Below are 26,710 nucleotides of genomic sequence, written 5' to 3'. Positions count from 1 at the left end.
GAGGGAGAGATGATCCAAATAAGGGGAGAAGGGGAAGCTGGGAGGTAGTAACACTCAGGGGGAGCAAATCCCAGGAGAAACAACAACAAAATGTAACATTTAAAACTGAGAACAACACCTCAAAATTCAAGACCTGAAGACCAACAGGGGTAGAGAAAGGCTGAAGCCAGAAATATCATTATGAACCAGACCTAGTTCTAAGAAAGACTGGATGTATACAAAGGTCATATGTGAGTTCTCTGTTTCAAAGAGAAAGTATATAAAGGCCAAGCTGGGAAAATTATCCTGTCCTATCTCCAACTCCCCTTACACCATAAAAACAATCTCTTAATAGCCCAGAAAAACTATCTTATTTAAATGTAGAAAACAAAAAGAATATGAACTCTATAAAAAATTACTATGAAGAAAAAGAAGAGAATAAAACACGGGAAATGACAGAAATATTAAAAAAAAAAAAAAGAGGAATAATATAGGAAGTGGGAAAGGAGATCCAGTGAACTTATAATTGGAAACCTGAAAAAGAAAACTTAAGCAATCAAGCAAAATAATTCAAAATAATTATTCTAGAAAAGCAACTTTTCTCAAATTAAGAGGAATGAATCCAAATAGTAAAAAGGTTTACAGTATATTTGGGGAAACTGACTCAAGAATAACCAACCAAACGTTATTACAGTAAAATTACTGGATTTTAAAGATAAAAAATTCCCTTCAAAAATCAGACGATAGGTTCAAGTCATCAGGATGGCATCAAACTTGCTTTGACAGCAATATTTTACCCTAAATAAGTAAATAAAAACAGAACAACATGTTTAATACTTAGGTAAATGTATTTAATAGCCAAAGGATGTAAAGAAGTCAAACTGGCCTTCAAATATAGACTATAGATGGATAAAATACGAATATGCAAGATATAAGTACAAGTGTTTTTCCATGAATCCTTCCTGAAGAATCTCCTAGGGATGAGCTTCAGAAAACTAAGAAACGTGTGGAGACATTTCAGGTAAGATCTGACTGGAAGCAGAGTACATAAATTTTGTTATGTAGTCTTGTTAGTTTACTTTTAGGCTTTCCTTCCTCCGTTTTTATTATTTGAGTTATCTCTGATTATAAATTCACATACCCAATCTGCCTCTGAAATGCATCATGCAATTTATTTATCCTTTCTGGATTTTTTGAATTACTTTTTATCTGCCAAATGCAGAATTGCTGAGATGATAAGGCTCTTTATGGGATCATAACAGTAACAAACTCCTTTTGAGGAAAAAAATATGTGATCCTACCAGTTAATTTACATAGTTAAAACACATTTGCTAAAGACCCAAAAGTATAAAAGTTCAATGATAGATACCTGGATTTATAGCTTATGGAAAAATAAACAACTAAGAAATACATTAACTGACCTATGGGATAATATAAAATTATTAGTACTAACCTGATAAGCTTTGTTTATTTGACTGGCTGCCCAACTAGCATATTTCATGTTGTCTTTTTTTGTTTTTGCACTTGCTTTTGGATTAGAAGCAATATGACTTGCAGACTAAAAGCAAACAAAAAAACATTAAAAACAATTTTATTCCTTTTATGTAGCCAAGACAATCAAAAGGTTGCAATGGGCTAATAATTAAGAGTTTTTTAAATTGTGTAGTTTTTAATGCAAAGTTGAATAAATTAGTGTTTACAAATGAAAACATATTTTCAAACAGAATAATCCAATGAACTGATAGCTTAAATAACATCTAAAATTATTTTATTAGTTATCTACCACCACTCTGGAAGGTAAAATTTCATTATCACTTAAATACTACAGGATTTTACTGTTATAATTTCTTATTACTGAATTACTTCAGTTTTTCTATTTCAGAATTATAGAATTACTATTAACATAAGGAACCTCAAAAACAATTTAATCCAACTTCCTACATTAACATGTGAAAAACAATGAAGTCCAAAAGGAGTAAACTGACTTAAAGTAAGTTAATAAAAGTCTTAGAAACAAAGAGATCATCACTTCCAACCTATTTCTGTTTTCACTATACCAACAGTTTCCAAACTGTGTTCCATAACCAATTAAACTCACCCTTTCCTTTTTAAAAACTGTATTTAAACAAAGGACTGGTACTTTGGGATCCATGAAAGAATCTGTAAAACCTCATAATCATATTCTAATTTTTAATTGTATGTATTTCTGGTAAGAGAAAGATTTAACTTTTATCTTATGCTTAAATATATCTTATGTCTTAAGAGGATCTGTTCATTGTGGTTTCTTTTAGACCTAGCCTATGCTATAAGCTTTTTCCTCCTGTCTTCTTCTCTGTCACTAAGGAATTTATATGCCAAAATCTGATTTTTAAACTTTTATGTCTTTAATGTTACCTTTTCGGTATGAATGTAAGCAAATGCAGTAGTTAAGAAAATGTCTCTGGAGTCAACTGCCTGAACTGGAATCCCAGCTCAATCTTTTAGTACCTTGTGTTCAACCTTGGGCAAATTAATCAGAATGCTCTGTGTCTTAATTTCACTTTCCATGAAATGGTAATATTAATAATAATGTACCTTCTCAAATAGTTGATGTGAGAATTTAATAATTTACAATAAAAAACAGAGCTCATAACAGAGCCTGACACATAAAGTACTATGTACTTTTACTATTTAATAATTCATTACCTATTTTTTTAAATTAGCATTTAATGTATTTGGTAAAAATAGACATTGCTACCATATTGTATCTGCAAGCTACTATAACTGGCACTGGTAGCATCCAGAAGTAGTTTTTTTGAAAGTCCTTTTAACTGTTTTATAATTCTATTTTGCCATTTCTTTGCTGAAAATTATTTCATTTATGTTTCTTCCTGCCTCCATTTCTACAATCAATTCTTTTTCACTAGGCTTCAACAAAACATTCATCCAAAAGTCCATGAAAAGACTAAAATAAATTAAAATTTCAAAGAACTGGCCTATTAATGAAGTTTATTTTTATAGTCTTTCTGACTGTAGAAAGAAGCTCATTTTATTTAATTTTGAAGTTCAGTAAATTCTTCCTCTATTTCCCATAGCTATTATTAATTGACTTTTTCTAAGCTCATCATTTGGCATACATAAACATAAGAAATGTTTAATTACATGCCTGCCATAAATAATTTCCAAACTGTTTGTCTATACCATAAAAAAAAGTTTTAATTTGGCACTAGAAATTTTACTTCTAATATATCTTTTATTTAAAAATATATCAAACAATTATAATTTAAGAAAATTAATACAATGTTGGGCATAAACCCAAGAATAACAAAACAAGAAATACATAACACAGCTTTGTATCCGCTACTATTTAATTTTACAAAGGCAGATTTAAATTCTGATAAAAGACAATTTACAATGAAATGTCAAATAGCTAAGCTCTATTAACATTCAAAAATATAACTGCCTTATAACCTGTTGCTCATAATTAACAAGAGGAAAAACATCATATGCTTATCAATTAAATACACACAAAAAAAGGAGAAGTGATAAACTTGGACAGGTAATGGACTTTAAATGACATTTCATAAAATAACATTAAACATGTACCTCAACTCACCATGTAAAGTCCAAACAAAGCTCTCATATTTCTGTTGTTCAGTTTCAATGCCTGTGCAAAATACTTTCTTGAAAGTTCGAGATTTTCAAGTCCACCTTGGGTATATTTAACCTGTTAAAAATTACAGAGTGCTGAAATCTGTTTATTTTACTACTTTGAAATGTAGCATGCTTCATCATACCATAGACATTAGTAACTGAAACAGATATTTCTGTAAACAAATGCAAGCTGTTAAAAGAATTCATCTTAAAGTTGTAGAGCTAATCTAAATTTTAAGTAAAACCTACCTCCCAAAACCATTCTACGAACATCAAGATCACTGAGTAGTTTTTAAAATTAAAAACTGTTGCCAATATAAAAAAGCCAGCCTTGCAAATGCTTTACAACTTTATATTTTCTATTACTATACTAGCATTATAAACCTAGAATTCATACTAACTTGTCCTTTCCTAGTTCCACTGACATTCCTTAACAATGAAGTCCTTTTAACCTTATAGGAGTCAACTGCATTGCTATTCTTAACAGTTAAGTTCCCAAAATAATGACTGTAATATAAATTTCCTAAAATATGGATGTAAAAGTCATAATCATTGTAAATGCCTTAAAAGCCATTAAATGGTGATAACTGTGACATAATTCGTAATTTGAAAAGAATATACTACACAATTAAAAAAGAATTTCACTATTTTAAATAAGGGCATTTAATTGAAAAATCAGTATTTCCATTACAATATTAACAATGTAAAACTTTTACTTTCACAAATCAATTTTCATAATATGTCTTAAATATTTATATACTTGCTTGACATTAAGGACATATTCTTAGTTCCATAATAATATACAACACCAACAAAAATAAAATCACATACAACTAGGTTTTGGAAACACTTACTTCGGCATACTGCTGACAGTATAAGTGGTTGTAAGGATTAGTCATCATAAGCTCCTCTAAACAAAAGGCTGCTTTAGCATAGCTGAAAAACACCAATTTTAAAAGTCATAAATAGTATGTCAGTTTCACCTTAAAATGATTTTAAAACAATTTTAGTGATATTATCCAAATTAAGTTTTATTAATAAAGTACTTATCTTGAACTTGTAAATACAAATAATATCACTTTTTAAATTTTTTTAATATCACTTTTTTTTTTAATGAAATGGATAAACAGAAGCTTAAATCCTGAAGCAGTCTATGATCAAAAGACATTACATTTTAAAAACTGGGTCACTACAATGACATTCAAACATTACTAACAACATAGTCTTCAAGATCCTGGATCAGTTTATACATAAAATAAGTTTCAGACATCCACTGATAATTTAATATTCAAATAGCTAAAGTATGGTGAGGAAATAAACATTTTATTAGATATTCTCTATTCATTAAAAATCTTTCACAGACATTACCAACCTATTCAAGTCAGTGGTTTTGATATGCACTCTACTACTACTTAATCATGTGGCAGAGAAACAAAATCTTTACTAAAACACCTAAAGAAAAAATTGCCACAAAGAGCTCTGGAAAAATAGCTTTATCCTGGTGCTGCTGCTGCTGCTAAGTCGCTTCAGTCGTGTCTGACTCTGTGCGACCCCATAGATGGCAGCCCTCCAGGCTCCCCTGTCCCTGGGATTCTGCAGGCAAGAACACTGGAGTGGGTTGCTTTATCCTACATGACTATAATTTACCCTTTAATGTATTTTATATGTTTAGGTCATGTAAATATCCTTATTATTTAAAGGAAATTCTAAAGAACACAGGTATTATAAGATTTAGTCCCAGTGAGGAAGTGATGACATTGTAACAGATAAAAGGATACTAAAATTAATTTTGACATTTGTCAATATAAAAAGGTACCTATTTTACACTAATGTCTGATATACTCACTTTTCAAAATATGTAGGCTGTTTTTTCACATGTGCAAAACTAATAATAGCTAACTGTTTTTATGTGTTTATTATGTATCATGTACTTCTCTGGCTGTTACAAATATTAACTCATTTAATTCCACCAATACCTTAGGAAATAAGCAGAAAACCTATACTCTCAACTACTAAGCATACTGCCTATATGCACTACACACTACAATGAAAAATTGTGGTGGTAATGGTAGTTAAGAATATGTCAATGGTAACATAAAAAGGGATATAGCAATCAAACCCAAAGGGATAAAGGAACCAAAAACACCCTCCCCAAATGATCTCCCCAAATAATAGCATTTTAGATTTATTAAAGATCTTATTCAAAGATAATTCTCATGAAAGATCACATTGCTATTTAACCCTTTTCATTTTTATGCCCCAAATCTAGTATTAGTTCTTAATGTATGATAGCTATACAATCACTGAACAAACAACTGAATAAACGTCTAGAACAAAAGTATTGTGACTATCAATCTGATATTTATTCATCACTGTATAGAAGAGGAAGTCTACCTTAAACACTCAAGTTCATCAAAAAGATAATTCCCTTCTAAATGTGTTCCTTTAACTAGGGTACACCAAAAATTCATATTAACGCTAAGAACAAATGTTCTCAGAGACTTAAATGGTTGAGCAAAATTGTGACTCTTGATTCTTACATAGCATTAAGTAACATAAAATGGGTATACAGGAGTTTTTAATTAAAAAGTAATGCCAATATATTTTTGTTAAAAATTATTTAGTATTAACATCACATACAAGGAGGGGATACCTTACCCCAGTTTTACAAAATGTAAAATCAAATAAATTTTGCAGATAAAGTATAGAATGAAATAAACTTAGAGCTGGAAAGAGCAAGAAATGGCCTAATCCAGTTTTTCTCAGGCAGCAGTGCCCAAGAGTACTGAGCCATAAGAAAGTGATTTAAGTGATGACTATTTTCAAAATTCTCCCAAGGATGGTATGTATCATCCAGATGGTATTGACCATCCCAAATACTTATATTAATTTATTATATACAACAATTCAATGAAATTAAGATTTAGAGAAGTAAAATAATGAGAATCCATTTAAAATAGAATAACCACTGTTATTACTACATTAGAGTCAGTAACTAAAGTGTTTGTGAAGTTCTTCTGTTCCACACAAAAGCATATGTATAGGCTACAGTATTTGCTCCTAGACTGCTTTATCAGTATTATGATTTTTTCCTTACAAGATCTTGATGATTCCCTTTGTTATAGAATCTTACAGTAAAGCTAGAGCTACAATAATGACATTCATAATTAACTTTTAAAAACTGCTCCTTGCTGATAGCCAGTTTTAACAACAAATCACATTAAAAAAAAATTCAGTATCTTTGTTCAAAATACACAATTATGTTTATAATGTACTGTTGGGATTAAGGCAAAAATTATAACTAATTTTTTATATTTAGAAAAGTGTCTCAATATGATCAACCAGTGTGATATATACCAGTGGAATAACTGTATCTAGAATTTATAAATCAGAAGCAAATTTAAATAAAAGCAACTTAAAGATATTAAAAATGTATGTGGCAGAAATTTATATCCCCTTTTCTCTATAAAAACACTGAACAGACTGAGATTAACATCCTACTGTGGAAATCTTTTTTGAGTAAAAAAGTCTAGATCTAGATTAGCAATCTGCCTGTGATTTACTATAACTATTAATATGCAGAAAAGAATGTCAAAATGTTAAATGTATCAAGCAATTCCTAATTTGCTACATTTTTGCCACTGTGTGCATAAAACTGTGGTAAACTGATATCTGACAATAACTTACCACTTCTACCAAAAACATCCTACCTACCACAATGACTTGCTGAAACAAATTAAATGAATTAAGTGAACATTCTAATTTTCAAATAGCTTCAAAACATATTAACATATTTATTTTCACTCACCCTAAATCTAAAATTTTCCTTCTAAATGTTCAACTGGAAAAAATAAACAATCATTTTGTAAGTAACTAGCTTCAAGATCAAAAGGAGCTTTGTAACACAAGACAAAAGGATATGCAGAACATAATTATCATTTCCCATAAAAAGAAATTACTTTTCAGATGTTGTTCTGTCTTTGTATCTCTTGACTTCTGGTGATTCTTCCAAGATTCTATCCAACAATATCTCAATAAACTCTTTAGAGACCCAAAACAAAGCAAAACTGAATGTGGCTATTATAAGATGAAGCAAATAATAAATTTAGTGATAGGTTAAAAATACAGTATAACCTATTTAAGAACTATCAAAATATTTCAAATACATCCAAAAAAGTAAAACTGATAAAGAAGTAGAAAAAAAAAGAGAATATATTTATATGGTTCTTAGAGGATAGAAAACCTGAAAGCAATATAAATTGATATATCTAGCCATCTAAAAATATAAAGTTTCTATAAGTTAAAAAAATTAGTATTAGCTCATATCATTTATATAAAGAGCTCCTAAAAAAAGTGTAACCAATTTTCAGCTATTAAAATCTGCAAAGATTAAAAAGAACAACAGTACCCACTGTTGTTATGGGGACACTCTAATAACTCTGCTGTGAGAGTAAATTAATACTACCTTTCTAGTGAACACCTAGGAACAATTTATCAAAATCACTAAAAAATGCATATATCATTTAATCAAGTAATTCTACTTTGAGGAATTTAGCCCAAGGAAACAACTAAAAATAAAGACAACCATTACATGTATGTATAACTGAATCACTATGCTATATAGCTGAAACTAACACTGTAAATCAACTACACTTCAATTAAAAACAAAACAATGCTGAGTTTCCAATTTATGAATTTGGTATTATTTATGTGCTCTTTAATTTTTTTAATTAATGTTTTGTAGTTTTCAGCACACAATTTACATTAAAAAAATATATATGTTTCAAAGTGTTTTATGCTATTATGAATGCTTTCTTTTAATTTAAAACTACAACTGTTTGTTGCCAGTATTTACAAATATGATTTTTATATAAGTGATATCTTATCTGCAGGTTTACTATACTCATTAGTTCTAGTGACTTTTTTGTAGACTCTGTAGAATTTTCTAAATTGGCAATCATGTAATCTATAAATAACATTTTACTTCTTAAAAACAAATAGAATAAAATGAAGATAGTACAGCATTACTATATTTTACTAGGAAATTAGGAATACCAGGGTTAATTAATAAGATGGAATAATATTAAAATCACATTGTAGAATATTTTCTCTGATAAGGAATTTTTGATAATATATAACTAAGTGAAAATTGTAAGCTACAAAAGATAATTGTTTCTATTTCAAGGGATATTGAAGGGAAAATATCAAATATAAACTGTAGTTAATTTAGGATGATGCAATTACACATGATTTTTGTCTTTGTCTTTATTCTTTATTGGGTTTTCCAAATTTTCTGTATTAGGTACTTCTTTAAAGAAAAAATTTCCTTGATGCTTTGAAATTTCTGTAAATGGTTTTAATCACAAAATCTTCAAAAGGCACAAAAATATAAATAACTACCATCTGCTTTAGGAACAGATTAAAACCACTGTTAATTTTTTTTTTTACTGCACTCCAAAAATTCAGTTCATGTTATTTAAATGGTTATATATCACCACTGACTCAATGGACATGAATTTGAGCAAACTCTGGGAAATAGTGGAAGACAGAGGAGCCTGGCATGATGCAGTCCATGGGGTCTCAAAAGAGTCAGACGTGACTTACCAACTGAACTTATCAACAATATAAATGTTGACTTTAAAACAATGAAAAGTAGAAACATGACCATTTAACCAAATACACTACCACTCTTATATATATAAGAGAAATCTAAGTACATTTACATGAATGATCATATAAACATCCCCATATGTATACTTAACATGATTCAGGAAATAACTTCCTATTAAAAAACAAAGAACATCTGATAGCTAGCATGTATAACAGAACTGAAAAATGGTTCCCAGAATACAGTACACATTCATTAAATGACAGCTATTACTTTTATTTTGGCTCCCACTTTTATTAGAATTATACATATAACTACCTTAACTCTTCCTTTTACATACACATATAGCCCTGAACAAAGGCAACAGACAAGTGTCTTCATTTGATTTTATTTCCTGTGTCAGCTATTTTGTACTATGAGAATGAGGTTAAGTATTCTAAGTATTCATGCACAATAAGAATATGCGCATGAGAATCTGATTCTATTCTCTCAAAAGGGATGAAAGAAACAATCTGATATACTTCAGACTCAGAACTAAGGGGGGAAAAAAAAAAACCTGCCTCCAGATAGAGGTTAGCATTAATGCTGTGATATTAGAAAACTTGCACTAAGACTGGGCTAATCCTCTCACACTGGGATTTCCTCCTGTCACTGCAGCAATAAAAAAAAAGCTAACAAAAACATTAAATATCCAATAAGCAAGTTCCTACAACATTCAACATTCTTGATTATTCTTGGTTTTTTACCCAGGCAACAGAACGCTTCTACTTTGGAAGAGTTGATTCTCTTCATGCTAAGGCTAATAAATGCATACAATTGACAGAATTTTTAAACAGCAGGGAGTATAATACTCTTTGTATATAAGAACAATTTAAATTCTAAAAATTCACAATTTTCATTCACTATAAATAACCTTAGCTCAGCAAATACATGCCTTTCTAATTTCAAAGAATGCCATCTGGATTTAAAAGAAAACTTACTTCCCAAATAAAAATAATTTAGCAAAACACAACGACCTACTTAAAACAATTCACATATTATAACCAACAAACTGTCAATTTGTTTTTTTATTTATTTTGTTAATTTGACACAATTCACATCTTCTCACCGATCCTTCAGAAACTACTATAACTCCTGAACTTACACAGTGATGAAAATTGCATTTCCTAGCAAAATTTTATGTGTTTAATGACTTACTCATGTTCATTGATATAAAGTTCTGCAAGTTCATGCCAGGCTTCTTGGTCTCCAACAAATCTGGTGAGAGTAAAGGGAAAAAAAAATAAATGTGTAGATATTCGGTAAATGAACAGCATGGAAGCAAAAAGGAAATCAAATGCAAATTCCATTTTAATTAAAAAAGATTTATCAGAATAACAAAACACAATCCTCTTGTAAGACACTCACTGTTCCAGATACTCATTCAGTTCCCGAATGGCCTCCACATTTTTCCCCTGGGCTTTTCGAATGGCAATCTTACGCTTTCTTGCAGCCTGTGGGTTGACATTAATAAAGGATTAGGCCTTCATGATTCCCTGGGTTTTTGTAAAGAAGGTAATTTGACTGTGCAAATTATTATCTCAATGCCAATGAAATTCCATTGTAGAACTACTGCTTAGTGGGAGTTTATAAACATACCCCATGACATCCCACTGGTGAGTTCAAACATTCCTCTAACAATCACATGTGCTTTACTTTTGATGTATACAATATATGCATCATTTCATTCAAATAAATAACCTTCCAGATTCTGATAATTACAAGCCAGCAGGGAATCTTAATCTTTATCCAGCCTAAAGTCCTTTACTCTGTCTCATTCATAAGATCTGTATCTTAAGAGATAGAGGGATAGTGGAGATTAGAAAATAATCTTACTGTGGCCACTTGAATGTCATTATACAAATATGGCCTCTAATAACTTTTTTCACAATTTTAAGAGAAAAATCTAGCTAAAAGTCTTTCAAAAAATAAAATGGGTTCTGAAAGAAATATTTTTTATAATACACCAAACATTTAAAACTTGCACCTTAAAGCTTTTCAAATATAAATAGAAAAATAAATGCCATTTATTTACACATTAATCAAACACATAATGAACATCTGTTGTTTGCCAGGTACTGTGCTAGACAGTGAAAATAAGAATTAAAAAAGGAACAGATAATTCCTTTTGGGAGTTAAGTCTGATAACAGAAAGATACATCAAATAAAAAGACAATGATAGAGGTACCTAGGATGTTGTGACAACATAGAAGAGATCCTAATATAGCCTGAGGGGAAGAGGTGGAAAGACACCAAAGAGGGTTCCAGATGTGATACCTGAACTGAAATACAAAATGCAAGTAGACATAAAGAAAGCAGAAGAGAAAACTATATGGAGGGAGGACATTGAATATTAGGAAGAACTCAGGAGCAAAGGCAGCATTGTGTATAATCAAGACTTTATGTTTGGGGCCACAGTGAACAATCAGAGACTGGAGGGTACTGTGTGAATTATTAAATTTACATCCCCTTTATCTCTGTTTAATGCAGAAGGCTAAAGAATAAAACACACTATAATTAGGGCTAAATTAGGCTTATTAATTATGAACATGACTGTCATTCTTTTAAATAACACACACTCCACAAGATACAGACAAGGAAAGTAAAATGAATGAAGCCTCCTTAGATCAAAAGAGCTATCTGTCCTGGGGTGGAAAGGTGGACTTTCTGAAAAACTGAAAGTAAAAAAACATCAGATAAAATTAATAAGAGACTTCCAATAAATAAAACCAAGAGCCATATTTATAATAATAGTGATAATAATATTTTGGTAATTAAAAAAACACATCTGTTAAAAATATATATCCTTGATTACACAGCTCATATTGAAGGCCTACCACAATGCCTGCCGCACAGTAAGCAATATTTTTTTAAATAATTTTACTATTTACAACAATGAAAGGACCATAATAAATACACTCAATTCATAAAGAATACAGAAGGAAAGTAAAAGTGAAGCTCTAAAAGTAACTTGCCCCAGTCCTTGGATCTTTGCCAGTTAAAATGATTTTGAACAGATGCAGTGAAACCTGTTGAAAATACTGCATTCAAATTCCGTAAATAAGAGACAAAAAGTCAAACTACAAACATGAATAGGAACCAGTACTTCTATAGTCATAGTAAGAGATGTGGTATGAACTCTGTAATGGATACCATTATTCACAAATGAGTTTCATTTTTTAAAAAATACATCTAATACTAACTTTTTCTCAGTGATTTGACAACAGAATCATGTCTCTCCTGTTGAACACACACCAAAGTTTTAGGACAGCAGCATTTTGTCGAATACTGTTTACAAAGCATTACTAGTGTTTCATAGATAATTAATATTTTTAAATGCCTTTAAAACAAAATAAAAAACCCTTTCATAAACGGAAAACAGAGGTTTAAACAACCTAAATGCATCAAGAGAGGAAAGATGAGAAGTAGGGATCTCAAATTTCTCATTACCATTCTAGATTCATTGATTAGAGTTCCTGAAAAAAACTGAGATATTACAAATTAATTTGTTACTATTATTTTGAACAGATATTGGTAGTAGGTGGAATACTACAATTTTAAAATAATGTAAGACAAAAAAAATTGGTATTAACTTTTTAATAGTCTATTTTAAAAACTAAAGAGTTTTCCACCTTATAAACACCTCAGTGAAGTACAAGCAAAGACTTAAAATATAAGGTTTTATTAATCAATTTGGGAAACATGCTCCCAAATCTCTACTATATAAGCAATATATTGCTAAACCACTCTAAACCTAAGATACAGTATTCTATCTCCTAGTATTCTAAGGTTAAAAGCAAACTTTTAAGTAGTAACTATTCAACTATGTAAAATCAGTCTTCTTAAATGAAACTACACATGACAGTTTAAAGAAAAACCTACATGGCAATCAGCATCATACAGGCAACAATATATCATTAATTCACACACAATAGTCCTTCTACAGAAAAATAATATAACATTTTGGAAAACAAAAAACTTCACTTATCAAGATCATTTAAAAAGACTACTAAGCAGGGATTTCACTTCCAGCCAAGATGGAGTAACAGGGAGCAGTTTTATCCTCTTGCCTGAAAATGCCAACTGTAACTATATATAAATATATATGTAACAACTATTTTTAAGGCAGAGGACAAAAGGCAAAAAAAAAGAGAGAGAGATTCCTGACAGGCAGAAACGAACAAGGTGAGCCTTATTTTTATTGCCCTGGTTCAACTGCTTTGAGAGTTTCAAGGGTGCTGTGCAAGAAAAGAAAACCAGGTTGAGCCCAGACGAATCCATGAGTTCAGAAAGCACTCAAGAGTCCAAGAAGATCAACACGCTAGAGTTCATGGGGCAGAGTACAAGAAAAGAAAGAAAAATATATAAGACTCTAAAGAGATTTCCTTTGAATCTCAAGGGTTCCCCTTAAGTACTCAGTACTTATGTACTGATGGGCGCATGTTTACGAGAATACTGATCCCCTGGAGTAGTGATTAGTACTGATCAGTACTGATCAGTGCATGTGTACGAGGAAACGTCAAATGCCAAGAAAATATCTAAGAGAAACATTTAGTGGGAAAAGTGCCCCAGAGCTCACACAAGGCTGGGAACAGTGTCTTTCTACCAGCCAGACTGGAAAATGCCATGATTCCTGCTGCTGCTGCTGCTGTCACTTCAGTCGTGTCCGACTCTGTGTGACCCCACAGACGTCAGCCCATCAGGCTCTCCTGCCCCTGGGATTCTCCAGGCAAGAACACTGGAGTGGGTTGCCATTTCCTTCTCCAATGCATGAAAGTGAAAAAGTGAAAGTGAAGTCGCTCAGTCGTGTCCGACTCTTAGCGACCCCATGGACTGCAGCCTACCAGGCTCCTCCATCCATGGGATTTTCCAGGCAAGAGTACTGGAGTGGGGTGCCATTGCCTTCTCCGCCATGATTCCTAGGACAGTGGATAGAGTACTAAGATAGACCTATTGGGGAATAATTAGTCCCAGGATAAACAATGTTCTGGGCCTGTCTCACAAAGACCCAAAAGGATAAAATTGTTTGTAATTTAATTATGTACTACAAGAAACAATATTTACATATATTCATATATATATGAATATAAAAATCAGAAGGGGCAAAGAAAACTTTAGACGATGATTCTGTTCACTATCTTAATTGTGGTGATGGTTTCACAGGTGTATATAATTGTCAAAATTTATTAAATTATACACTTTAAATATGTGCAGTCTACTCTACATAAATTATATGCCAAAATAGTTTAAACAATAGCATTAGACTAAACACTGAGTCTTAAGTGCTTATCAATTTCCATTTATATTTCTTTCTCACATCTTATGAAATATGCCAATGTTTTGAATTCTTCTGAATTTCTTCTTTAGATTGATCTTTAAGTCAAAAATGAAAAGTGCTCCACATTTTACAAGATATTTTAATAATGGAGCCAGGATTTCTATTATAAAATATGAAACGCCAAAAAGTTCTTATGATCATAAATTTGTTACATACCTCTGTACCATTATCTACTATGCTGCTGCTGCTAAGTCTCTTCAGTCGTGTCCGACTCTGTGTGACCCCATGGACGGCAGCCCACCAGGCTCCCCCATCCCTGGGATTCTCCAGGAAAGAACACTGGAGTGGGTTGCCATTTCCTTCTCCAATGCATGAAAGTGAAAAGTGAAAGTGAAGTCGCTCAGTCGTGTCCGACTCTTCGCGACCCCATGTACTGAAGCCTACCAGGCTCCTCCGCCCATGGGATTTTCCAGGCAAGAGTACTGGACTGGGGTGCCATTGCCTTCTCCAATTATCTACTATAGTTAGCTATCAATTTTTTCCTGAAAGACATGTTACATCTTCAAAAAAAAAAAAAAATAGGCCACACAGGACGAGAACCTAGAAAAGGATTAAAGGACTAAGGTCTACCAGTAAGTACAATGCAGAGCAACCCCTTCCCCAGATGCTGAGACCCAGAAAGACCACTGGCCAACAGAGGGAAAGGAGAATTCCAGGTTCTTTTGCTTCCAAGGCTTATGCCATGACCCTGGGAAATATGGCCTTCTAAAAGCATCTTCAAGCTTGGCACAGAGGCAATTATATCTAATTCCAAAATAAGGGGCATGGCATAAGCCTTAGAGGCAGTGGTCTTTCTGGATCTCAACATCTGGGGTAGAGGGAGTTCTAGTTTGTACTTTACCAGTAAGCCACCTTAGATCCCCATAATCTCTAGCCTAAGACAGAACCGTCTCCAAATTACATAATTCATCTCTTTTAACCCCTTTCAAACCATCTCCCACATTACTGGCAGTTATCTTTAAAACAAAAAATCTGGTGGTACTTTGCCAATCAAATTTGACTTCACTCCCCATTTTCTAAGAATTAAAATTCTGTTATACTCAATATCATGTAATAACCTATAAAGGAATAATCTACAAAAAAACTCAACTTACTATTCTGATACCTGAAACAAAAAGAACATTGCAAATCAACCACAATTAAAACAAGAAGAAATCAAAAAGAGAAATAAAAACTTAATTGATAATGCAGAAAAAAAAATTCTGAAGTGTAACACCAGGTTGTTCACAAATGTTGAACTTCTTGTACTGCCAATCACTCAGGACAATGAGCCAACTAAAAGGTATAAAATATTGCCCCTTAAAGCCCTAGTCTTCCTCAGTGGTGAATCAGTGGTGAAGAAGGGGTAGGTTAAACTTATGCAGAGTGCTAGAACCATGCTGTCTTCAATAAGACTAGAAATGAAATTTCATGAAATAACTGCATTAAAGAAGGCAGTTCAAAAAGAGAAATAAAAATGGCCTTTTAAGCATATTAAAAGATACTCAGAATCTCTCATATGCAAATTATATATTTAACTAATTACACTGAAAGTGAAAGTGAAGACGCTCAGTCGTGTCCGATTCTTTGCGACCCCACAGACTGTAGCCCACCAGGCTCCCCAGTCCATGGAATTTTCCAGGCAAGAGTACTGAAGTGGGTTGCCATTTCCTTCTCCAGGGGATCTTCCCAACCCAGGGATCGAACCCGGGTCTCCCGCACTGCAGGTAGACACTTTACCGTCTGAGCCACCATTGGCAAAAATTAAAAATGAAAAAAGGTGATAATACACCATGTGGGAGGATACTGGGAAAGAAGCACTCTCATATACCATGTAAGTGAGTATAGATAACTAAAAAGCTTTTGTGGAGGGAAATTAGGCAGTATCTGTTAACTTTTAAGATACATGGACCTCCTGACTCAGATTTCACTTCTAGGAATCTATTCTACAAATGACACGCACTTCAACACTGCTTCTGGGAGGAATGCATCAGATACCAAAGGGACTTAATTAGTTCAAGAAAGTTTTTCATCAAAATAAGGATTATACATCCTTATACTACAATGCTATGCAGCAACTTAAAGGATGAGATAAAGGATGTGCTAACATAGATGACTTAGGTAGAGTTTGGGGCTTCCCAGGGAGCTCAAGGATAAAGAATCCACCTACCAATGCAGGAGACCCAAGAGACACAGTTTAGCAGGGGTGGGAGGGAGGGAAGGGAAGGATTAAAAAAAGAAGAAGAAGAAGAAGAGACACAGGTTCAATCCTGGGTTGGGAAGATCCCCTGGAAAAGCAAAGGGCAACCCACTCTAATATTCTTGCCTGAAAAATGCTATGGACAGAGGAGTTGGACACAACTGAACACTTTTACGTAAAAGGTAGAGTATGTCACCATCTGCATTTCCAACCATTCTCACTATTAAAGGGACACACACACATACACACACATGCATACAGACCTATTTGTGTGTGCATGAGAAAAAATTTCTGGAAAAATTCTTAAGAAACATTTGCCTAAGTGAAGGAGGGCATGAGATCTGGGATCGGAGGACTTATTTTTCAACATATATGCTAGTATTGTTTGTAATTTTTAATATGCATACATATTACTTTTTTCAAAAGAGCGTTTCACAATTTTAAAAAAATAGATGAGATGACCCATTTTAGCAACCTCCCTGAATCTGAAACTTCCACTTCAATCACTTTTTTCTTTTCTCCCAAGGTAAGTCTTGTACTTTAATAACCCTAAGGCTTACTTGTTACATAATGGAATATGATGTCTTTCCCCAGCCCGTCATCTGTCTTAATTAAGCCATGCTCAACCATCAAGGCCTACAAGGCTCAGAAATACTGCAGCAAATCACCAAAGAATCAGGATTTAGTAAGTCTATTTCAAGGTCTATAATCTGTTAAGTATATCATGCTATCTCTCTAAACCAAAGTCAAGGATAATGTCTAAATCATCCTTCTAGTCTCTATACCAAGCACAAAGCAAGCACTCAACAAATATTTTTTGAAATAATAGTGAATGCATATGAGAGGGAAAGAGAGCTCCTTAAAACTTTAATGAATAACCTCATTTTTATACTGGATATCCAGGAATACAGGAGCACAAGATCGATGAAAGAGTCATAAAGTCAGTGTTAAACAATCCAAAACCCTGCAGTATAAAAGCTTGAATTTTAACTATGGATATAACCATGAAACTTCTACACAGTAACATTACTGTTTCAGTTCAGTTTAGTCACTCAGTCGGATCTGACTCTTTGTGACCCCATGGACTGCAGCATGTTAGGCCTCCCTGTCCATAGTCAACTCCCGGATTTTACTCAAACTCATGTCCATTGAGTCGGTGATGTCATTCAGCCATCTCATCCTCTTTCGTCCCCTTCTCCTCCTACCTTCAATCTTTCCCAACATCAGGATCTTTTCAAATGAGTCAGTTCTTTGTATCAGGGGGCCAAAGTATTAGAGTTTCAGCTTCAGCATCAATCCTTCCAATGAATACTGGAATACTGGAATAAAGGAAATCAGTCCTGATTTTCAGGAAAAATCAGGAAAATCACCCTGATTTTCCTCGGATGGACTAGTTGGATCTCACTGCAGTCCAAGGGACTCTCAAGAGTCTTCTCCAATACCACAGTTCAAAAGCATCAATTCTGTAGGAGTTGCTTGTATATTTTTGAGATTAGTTGTCTGTCAGTTGCTTCATTTGCTATTATTTTCTCCCATTCTGAAGGCTGTCTTTTCACCTTGCTAATAGTTTCCTTTGATGTGCAGAAGCTTTTAAAGTTAATCAGGTCCCATTTGTTTATTTTTGATTTTATTTCCAATATTCTGGGAGGTGGGTCATAGAGGATCCTGCTGTGATGTATGTCAGAGAGTGTTTTGCCTATGTTCTCCTCTAGGAGTTTTATAGTTTCTGGTCTTATGTTTAGATCTTTAATCCATTTTGAGTTTATTTTTGTGTATGGTGTTAGAAAGTGGTCTAGTTTCATTCTTTTACAAGTGGTTGACCAGATTTCCCAGCACCACTTGTTAAAGAGATTGTCTTTAATCCATTGTATATTCTTGCCTCCTTTGTCAAAGATAAGGTGTCCATATGTGCGTGGATTTATCTCTGGGCTTTCTATTTTATTCCATTGATCTATATTTCTGTCTTTGTGCCAGTACCATACTGTCTTGATAACTGTGGCTTTGTAGTAGAGCCTGATTCATCGCAGCACTGTTTATAATAACCAGGACATGGAAGCAACCTAGATGTCCATCAGCAGATGAATGGATAAGAAAGCTATGGTACATATACACAATGGAGTATTACTCAGCCATTAAAAAGAATACATTTGAATCAGTTCTAATGAGGTGGATGAAACTGGAGCCTATTATACAGAGTGAAGTAAGCCAGAAGGAAAAACATAAATACAGTATACTAACGCATATATATGGAATTTAGAAAGATGGTAACAATAACCCGGTGTACGAGACAGTAAAAGAGACACTGATGTATATAACAGTCTTATGGACTCTGTGGGAGAGGGAGAGGGTGGGAAGATTTGGGAGAATGATATTGAAACATGTAAAATATCATGTAAGAAACGAGTTGCCAGTCCAGGTTCGATACACGATACTGGATGCTTGGGGCTAGTGCACTGGGACGACCCAGAGGGATGGTATGGGGAGGGAGAAGGGAGGAGGGTTCAGGATGGGGAACACATGTATACCTGTGGCGGATTCATTTTGATATTTGGCAAAACTAATACAATTATGTAAAGTTTAAAAAAAAAAAAAAAGCATCAATTCTTCGGCGCTCAGCTTTCTTTATAGTCCAACTCTCACATCCATACCTGACTACTGGAAAAACCAGAGCTTTGACTATACGGACCTTTGTGAGCAAAGTAATGTATCTGTGTTTTAATATGCTTTTTAGGTTGTTCATAACCTTTTTTCCAAGGAGCAAGAGTCTTTTAATTTCATGGCTGCAATCACCATCTGCAGTGATTTTGGAGCCCAAGAACATAAAGTCTGTCACTGTTTCCACTGTTTCCCCATCTATTTGTCATAAAGTGATGGAACCGGATACCATGATCTTAGTTTTCTAAATGCTGAGCTTTAAGCCAACTTTTTCACTCTCCACTTTCACTTTCATCAAGAGGATCTTTATTTCCTCTTCACTTTCTGCCATAAGGGTGGTGTCATCTGCATATCTGAGGTTACCGATATTTCTCCCAGCGTTGATTCCAGCTTGTGCTTCATCCAGCCCAGCTTTTCTCATGATGTACTTTGCATATAAGTTAAATAAGCAGGGTGACAATATACAGCCTTGAAGTTTTCCTTTCCTTATCTTGAACCAGTCTGTTGTTCCATGTCCAGTTCTAACTGTTGCTTCCTGACCAGCATACAGGTTTCTCAAGAGGCAGGTCAGGTGGTCTGGTAGTCCCCTCTCCTTAAAAATTTTCCAGAGTTTGTTGTGATTCACACAGTCAAAGGCTTTGGCATAGTCAATAAAGCAGAAGTTGACGTTTTTCTGGAACTCTCTTGCTTTTTTGATGATCCAAGGGATGTTGGCAATTTGATCTCTGCTTCCTCTGCCTTTTCTAAATCCAGCTTCAACATCTGGAAGTTCACGGTTCACATACTGCTGAAGCCTGGCTTCAAAGAATTTTGAAGAGAATTTTGGAGAATTTTGAGCATTACTTTACTAGAGTGTGAGATGAGTGCAATTGTGCGGTAGTTTGAGCATTCTTTGGCATTGCCTTACTTTAGGATTGGAATGAAAACGGACCTTTTCCATTCCTGTGGTCAATGCTGAGTTTTCCCAATTTGCTGGCATATTGAGTGCTGCACTTTCAGAGCTTCATCTTTTAGGATCTGAAATAGCTCCACTGGAATTCCATCACCTCCACTAGCTTTGTTTATAGTGATGCTTCCTAAGGCCCATTTGATTTCACATTCCAGGATGTCTGGCTCTAGGTGAGTGATCACACCATTGTGATTATCTGGGTTGTGAAGATCTTTTTTATATAATTCTTCTGTGTATTCTTGCCACCTCTTCTTAATATCTTCTGCTTCTGTTAGGTCCATACCATTTCTGTCCTTTATTGTGCCAATCTTTGCATAAAAAAGTTCCCTTGGTATCTCTAATTTTCTTGAAGAGATCTCTAGTCTTTCCCATTCTGTTGTTTTCCTCTATTTCTTTGCATTGATCACTCAGGAAGGCTTTCTTATCTCTCCTTGCTATTCCTTGGAACTCTGCATTCAAATGGGTATATCTTTCCTTTTTTCCTTTGCCTTTTGCTTCTCTTCTATTCACAGATATTTGTAAGGCCTCCTCAGACAACCATTTTGCCTTTTTGCATTTCTTTTCCTTGGGGATGGTCTTGATCCCTGCCTCCTGTACAATGTCATGAACCTCCATCCATAGTTCTTCAGGCACTCTGTCTGTACTGTTTAATGTAAGTAAAGTCTTCCCCTACCAGACTTTATTAGTTCTAGGTCTTATATGGCTTTGTTTTTCTCCCTTAATGTCTACCACAGTGCTTTCTATGGATATGGTAACAGAAATACTGTCTTTATTTTTAGTAACACCAACCCTTTGGTGGCTCCTGACAGATATTCAAATAAATATTTCTAGAAGGACAGAAGGGACTGAGAGAAGATTAGATAAAAATAACATTTGATGAAAGAATAATACATCTAACAAAGCTGAATTCAGTCACTTTGTTCTAAAATGTTTACCTAACAACCAAATGATTTAGTTACTACCCCCTCAGATAATCTATGAGGGGAGCCAAGTCATAAAACATGGTAAGTACTACAAAGACAGGATAATATTTAGTTACATATTATCTTAGACCCTGCAGTGAAGTAATTTCTTTAAAATATGTCCAACTTAAACTGACACAGAAATATTTGACTTCTAATTCTAGAAAATACATTACAAACTACCAATTTTTAAACTAGCATGAGAAAATTACATGAAACAAGTTTTTCAGAAATCTGGTATCATATTTTCAATATATGGCTGCAAAAAAAAAATGAATACCTTTAAAACTGGTGAAATCTTACAGCTCAAATAAGTACATGAGAAAATCTTCAGGGAACGAAAAATGGTGCTTTTTATAAGGGATTATTTTATTAAAACAGAGAGCAACGTATTAGGATAAATAAAATTAAAAGATTATTAAATTTTTTCAATTTCAACTTTTTAGATATTTGGAATATCTAAATTAACTGCTTTTTAATAACACATAGGCTTGCAGCTGTCAAAACTTTTCTCTGAATTTCTATATTCTGAAAATCCTTACCATTTAAATATCTACATAACACCTAGGAAGTTACCAGAGAAAATTTCCCTAGGGTGGGATTATATTAAAAGAAATAATCTAAGCCATTATACCAATCAACTAAAATGTTCTCAATATTAAAAAAATTTTTTTTCACCAGGATATTTTTATAACAGGTCATACTACCAAAAAGCCTTTCATTAATTAATTCCATACATTAATTACTGAGATGACATCTTTCATTCTTCAATAAGAGAACTAAAATATAACTACCCAAACAAGACAAGTTAGTATTTAATAAACTTGAAAATATTACAGAAACTATAAGTTCTGACAGGTGTTTGTTCTTATAAGCACATAAAATTTATTCTATCTAAATTTCAACTAGCTGCTTTCTAATAAGAGATCTTGTAAGTCAGATTTAACTGAAGAGTTAAAACCTACTTTTTTTCAAGTGACCCATCATGAGATATTTCAAATAACAAAATAAAATGTTTCCATGTGTATTTTTCCATTATTTCTAAAATAATTTCACTTCTTAACACAGAATTAACTGATCTTTAGGACAACCAGCTAACTTACAGTGTTAGTTGGGTCTTCTTGTAAAATTCGATCATATAGCTGAATAGCATCATCGTATCTATTTAAAAAGAAAAAGAAATATTAAGAATCATTACCTTAAAATTTAATGACAAATAGTAAATACAGAAAAGATTAACCTAGGAAGACTTTATATGTATTTACAATTACTACTAAGCATCTTCTGATCTTCACATAACAGTAAGTTTGATACAATGTCATTTTCTAAGCAAAAAAAAAAAAATCGTAAATAAAATATTTATAGAAAAACTTACTTCAAAAACATACTGATTCGACTTGGTCTAAATACAAAGGTAAAAACTACAGCTCAAAGAGATACCTCTGTGGTCCTAGTTACACCCAGAATTACAGCAAATAAATTATTTTTTAAGTTTAATTTTAACAAATATTTTCACAAGGAAATGATCTAAGTATTTTCTAAGTCATGTCTGATTCTTTCGTGACCCCATGGACTGTAGACTGCCAGGCTCCTCTGTCCATGGGATTTCCCGGTCAAGAATATTGGAGTGGGTTGCCATTTCCTTCTGCAGGGGATCTTCCCAACCCAAGGATCACACTAATGCTTCACAGGGGGATTCTTTACTACTGAGCCACCTGAGAAGCCCCAATCTAAGTGTTAATTCTCCTCTAATAAATATTTATGAGAGTTTTTCTTAGTTGAGCTGGTAAAGTTCAATTCATTAAGCACCTATTAAGGAATTCCCTGGTGGCTCAGTCGGTAAAGAATCTGCCTGCGTGCAGAAGACCTGGGTTGGATCCCTGGGTGGGGAAGATCCCCTGGAGAAGGAAATGGCAACCCACTCTGGTCTTGCCTGGAAAATCCCACGCACATGGACAGAGGAGCCCGGTGGGCTATAGCCCATGGGATCGCAAGATTGGACATGATTTAGTGACTAAACCAAGTATGTACACATAATATACTCTGCTGGGTTACAACCTCATATCAGTTCAGTTCAGTTCAGTCATTCAGTCATTTCCAACTCTTTGCGACCCCATGGGCTGCAGCATGCCAGACTTCCCTGTCCATCACCAACTCCTGAAGATTGATCAAACTCATGCCCATCAAGTCACTGATGCCATCCAACCATCTCATTCTCTGTTGTCCCCTTCTCCTGCCTTCAATCTTTCCCAGGATCAGGGTCTTTTCCAATGAGTCAGTTCTTCACATTAGGTGGCCTAAGTATTGGAGCTTCAGCTTCAGCATCAGTCTTTCCAATGAATATTTAGGACTGATATCTTTTAAGATTGACTGGTTTGATCTCCTTGCAGTCTAGGGACTCTCAAGAGTCTTTTCCAACACCATAGTTCACAATCTCACATGGGAAACAAATTTATCAAATGAAAAAATAATCAAATATGACAGGATAAAACTAAGAAGCCAAGATTAACATTGTATGATAGTGAATGAAAAGGAGTGATACATCAGATACCACATAAAGCACTTTATCTAACAATACACTCCTATATATGGTAATCTTATTTGGAGTACAAGGATATAGCTAAGTGATTCTGAAATTCCTTCTTAATCATATCCATAACCCCCAACTCCCTTCCAATCAATTTCTTCACTTCCAAATAGAGATCTTTAGAGAAAGCAAAAATCTATGTTTAAAAATTTTATAGCAGTGTTTATAAAACTAGGGACAGAAGATATACTCTTGTGATCTATTCTTAAGGTCTCTATGATAATTTTTTAAGTTTTTCTCTTAATGATACTCAAGACATAGAATATTCTATATCATCACATGACACGTCCTTTAATCGAACATTGCCCCACAATTTTAATGATCAAGCCTGTATTTGTCATTACAGTCATGCCAACAGATAAGAATATTTTAACTAATGGTAGCAGACTACTGAGAAAATTAAAAGCAGACTTAATTTGTAAATATGATTATACCATGCAAAGGCCAAACAGCATCACTACATCCTAAGTTAATCAGAGTTAGCAATAGCTTAGAAAAAGAATATCACTTTGGAAATCAAATACATGATAATATTTGATAATAGGTATGCTAGCCTCACAAGAATCTGCAACTACAGAAACAGAAAATAAAATCATTAAATAATAATAAAACAAAACAATAAAGTATATAAACAAGGGCAAAAATTAATGCTAAAAAGCACTGGTTCTGACAAGACAAAGTACATGAGAATCACCTGGGGATCTTTTCCCAGGTATATAACCTTTGGGAAACATACTGGAAATGACAGAGGAAAATAGGAAACCATTCATTTCATTAATACAATGATACTAATAATCTGAATTCTTAGGATTTTCTAGTCTTTTTGGTATTTTATTATAAAACTTACATTGTCTTTACAGTTTGAAAACTATATACATAAGGCATTAAGATGTTCAAGCTGGTTTTAGAAAAGGCAGAGGAACCAGAGATCAAATTGCCAACAACTGCTGGATCATCGAAAAAGCAACAGAGTTCCAGAAAAACATCTATTTCTGCTTTCTTGACTATGCCAAAGCCTTTGACTGTGTGGATCACAAAAAACTGTGCAAAATTCTGAAAGAGATGGGAATACCAGACCACCTGACCTGCCTCTTGAGAAACCTGTATGCAGGTCAGCAAGCAACAGTTAGAACTGGACATGGAACAACAGACTGGTTCCAAACAGGAAAAGGAGTACGTCAAGGCTGTATATTGTCACCCTGCTTATTTAACTTATATGCAGAGTGCATCATGAGAAACGCTGGGCTGGAAGAAGCACAAGCTGGAATCAAGATTGCTGGGAGAAATATCAATAACCTCAGATATGCAGATGACACCACCCTTATGGCAGAAAATGAAGAGGAACTCAAAAGCCTCTTGATGAAAGTGAAAGTGGAGAGTGAAAAAGTTGGCTTAAAGCTCAACATTCAGAAAATGAAGATCATGGCATCTGGTCCCATCACTTCATGGGAAACAGATAGGGAAACAGTGGAAACAGTGTCAGACTTTATTTTTTTGGGCCCCAAAATCACTGCAGATGGTGACTGTAGCCATGAAATTAAAAGACACTTACTCCTTGGAAGAAAAGTTATGACCAACCTAGATAGCATATTCAAAAGCAGAGACATTACTTTGCCAACAAAGGTCCATCTAGTCAAGGATATGGTTTTTCCAGTGGTCACGTATGGATGTGAGAGTTGGACTGTGAAGAAGGCTGAGCGCCGAAGAATTGATGCTTTTGAACTGTGGTGTTGGAAAAGACTCTTGAGAGTCCCTTGGACTGCAAGGAGATCCAACCAGTCCATTCTGAAGGAGATCAGCCCTGGGATTTCTTTGGAGGGAATGATGCTAAAGCTGAAACTCCAGTACTTTGGCCACCTCATGCGAAGAGTTGACTCATTGGAAAAGACTTTGATGCTGGGAGGGATTGGGGGCAGGAGGAAAACGGGACGACAGAGGATGAGATGGCTGGATGGCACCACTGACTCGATGGGCATGAGTCTGAGTGAACTCCAGGAGTTGGTGATGGACAGGGAGGCCTGGCGTGCTGTGATTCATGGGGTTGCAAAGAGTTGGACATGACTGAGCGACTGAACTGAACTGAACCTGCAATACTATTTTATTTGATTCATCCATGCCCTTTGCTTAGAAGATCCAAAGATAGTAAAATACACATAGATAAAACAGATAAGCCAAAAGCAAAGGAATAAAAGGGTTAAGAAAAACTGTATCAATAAATCTTGCAAGAAAAAAATACAAGTGAAATACAAGTAAACCCTGTCTCACCTAAAGCACCAAGTTATAAAGGTAAGAAACAACAATCTGACTATAAAATGAATATAAAAACTTAAGAGACTCAGAACAGACAAAATAAGCTTTAAAAAAAAAAGGACAAAGTTGAAGGACACACTTTACAATTTTAGAACTACTACAAAGCTACAATATCATTATTGGATTCAATACAGTGTGGTATATAATAAACATATATATTGATGGAACAGAACTCAAAGCCCAGAAATAAACAATCACATAATTAACACTCAACTGATGTAATTGCCCAAGACAATTCAATGGGGAATGTAGTTTTTTCTGGTGCTAGGACAACCAGATATCTACAAAAGAAAGAATAAAGTTGGCATCTGCTTCATATCATAAAAAATATTAACTCAAAATGTGTCAATGATCACAATGTAAAAACCCAAACTATAAAACACTTAGAAGAAAATAGGTATAATTTTTGTGACCTTGAATTAGACAATGGTTTCTAGAAATAACACCCAAATGATAAGCAACAAAAGAAAA

At 33.9% G+C, this 26,710-nt stretch overlaps 1 protein-coding gene across 1 annotated transcript in view; it reads right to left on the bottom strand.

Moving 5' to 3' along the window:
* Positions 1-26,710, bottom strand: part of EMC2 (ER membrane protein complex subunit 2) — a 52,137-nt gene that overhangs the window by 11,071 nt on the left and 14,356 nt on the right. Inside the window, exons 5-10 of the mRNA XM_005891736.2 lie at positions 22,446-22,503; positions 10,628-10,713; positions 10,418-10,477; positions 4,467-4,548; positions 3,575-3,685; positions 1,433-1,537 (exon numbers count right to left, since the gene is read on the bottom strand). Of these exons, the coding sequence (XP_005891798.1) occupies positions 1,433-1,537; positions 3,575-3,685; positions 4,467-4,548; positions 10,418-10,477; positions 10,628-10,713; positions 22,446-22,503 (502 nt within the window). The remainder of the gene's footprint in view (positions 1-1,432; positions 1,538-3,574; positions 3,686-4,466; positions 4,549-10,417; positions 10,478-10,627; positions 10,714-22,445; positions 22,504-26,710) is intronic.

This window comes from Bos mutus, chromosome 14, assembly GCF_027580195.1.
Source record: "Bos mutus isolate GX-2022 chromosome 14, NWIPB_WYAK_1.1, whole genome shotgun sequence".
Classification (NCBI taxonomy): Eukaryota; Metazoa; Chordata; class Mammalia; order Artiodactyla; family Bovidae; genus Bos; species Bos mutus.
Note: the sequence above shows the minus strand (reverse complement) of the source record. Positions and strands in the feature narration are given on the sequence as shown.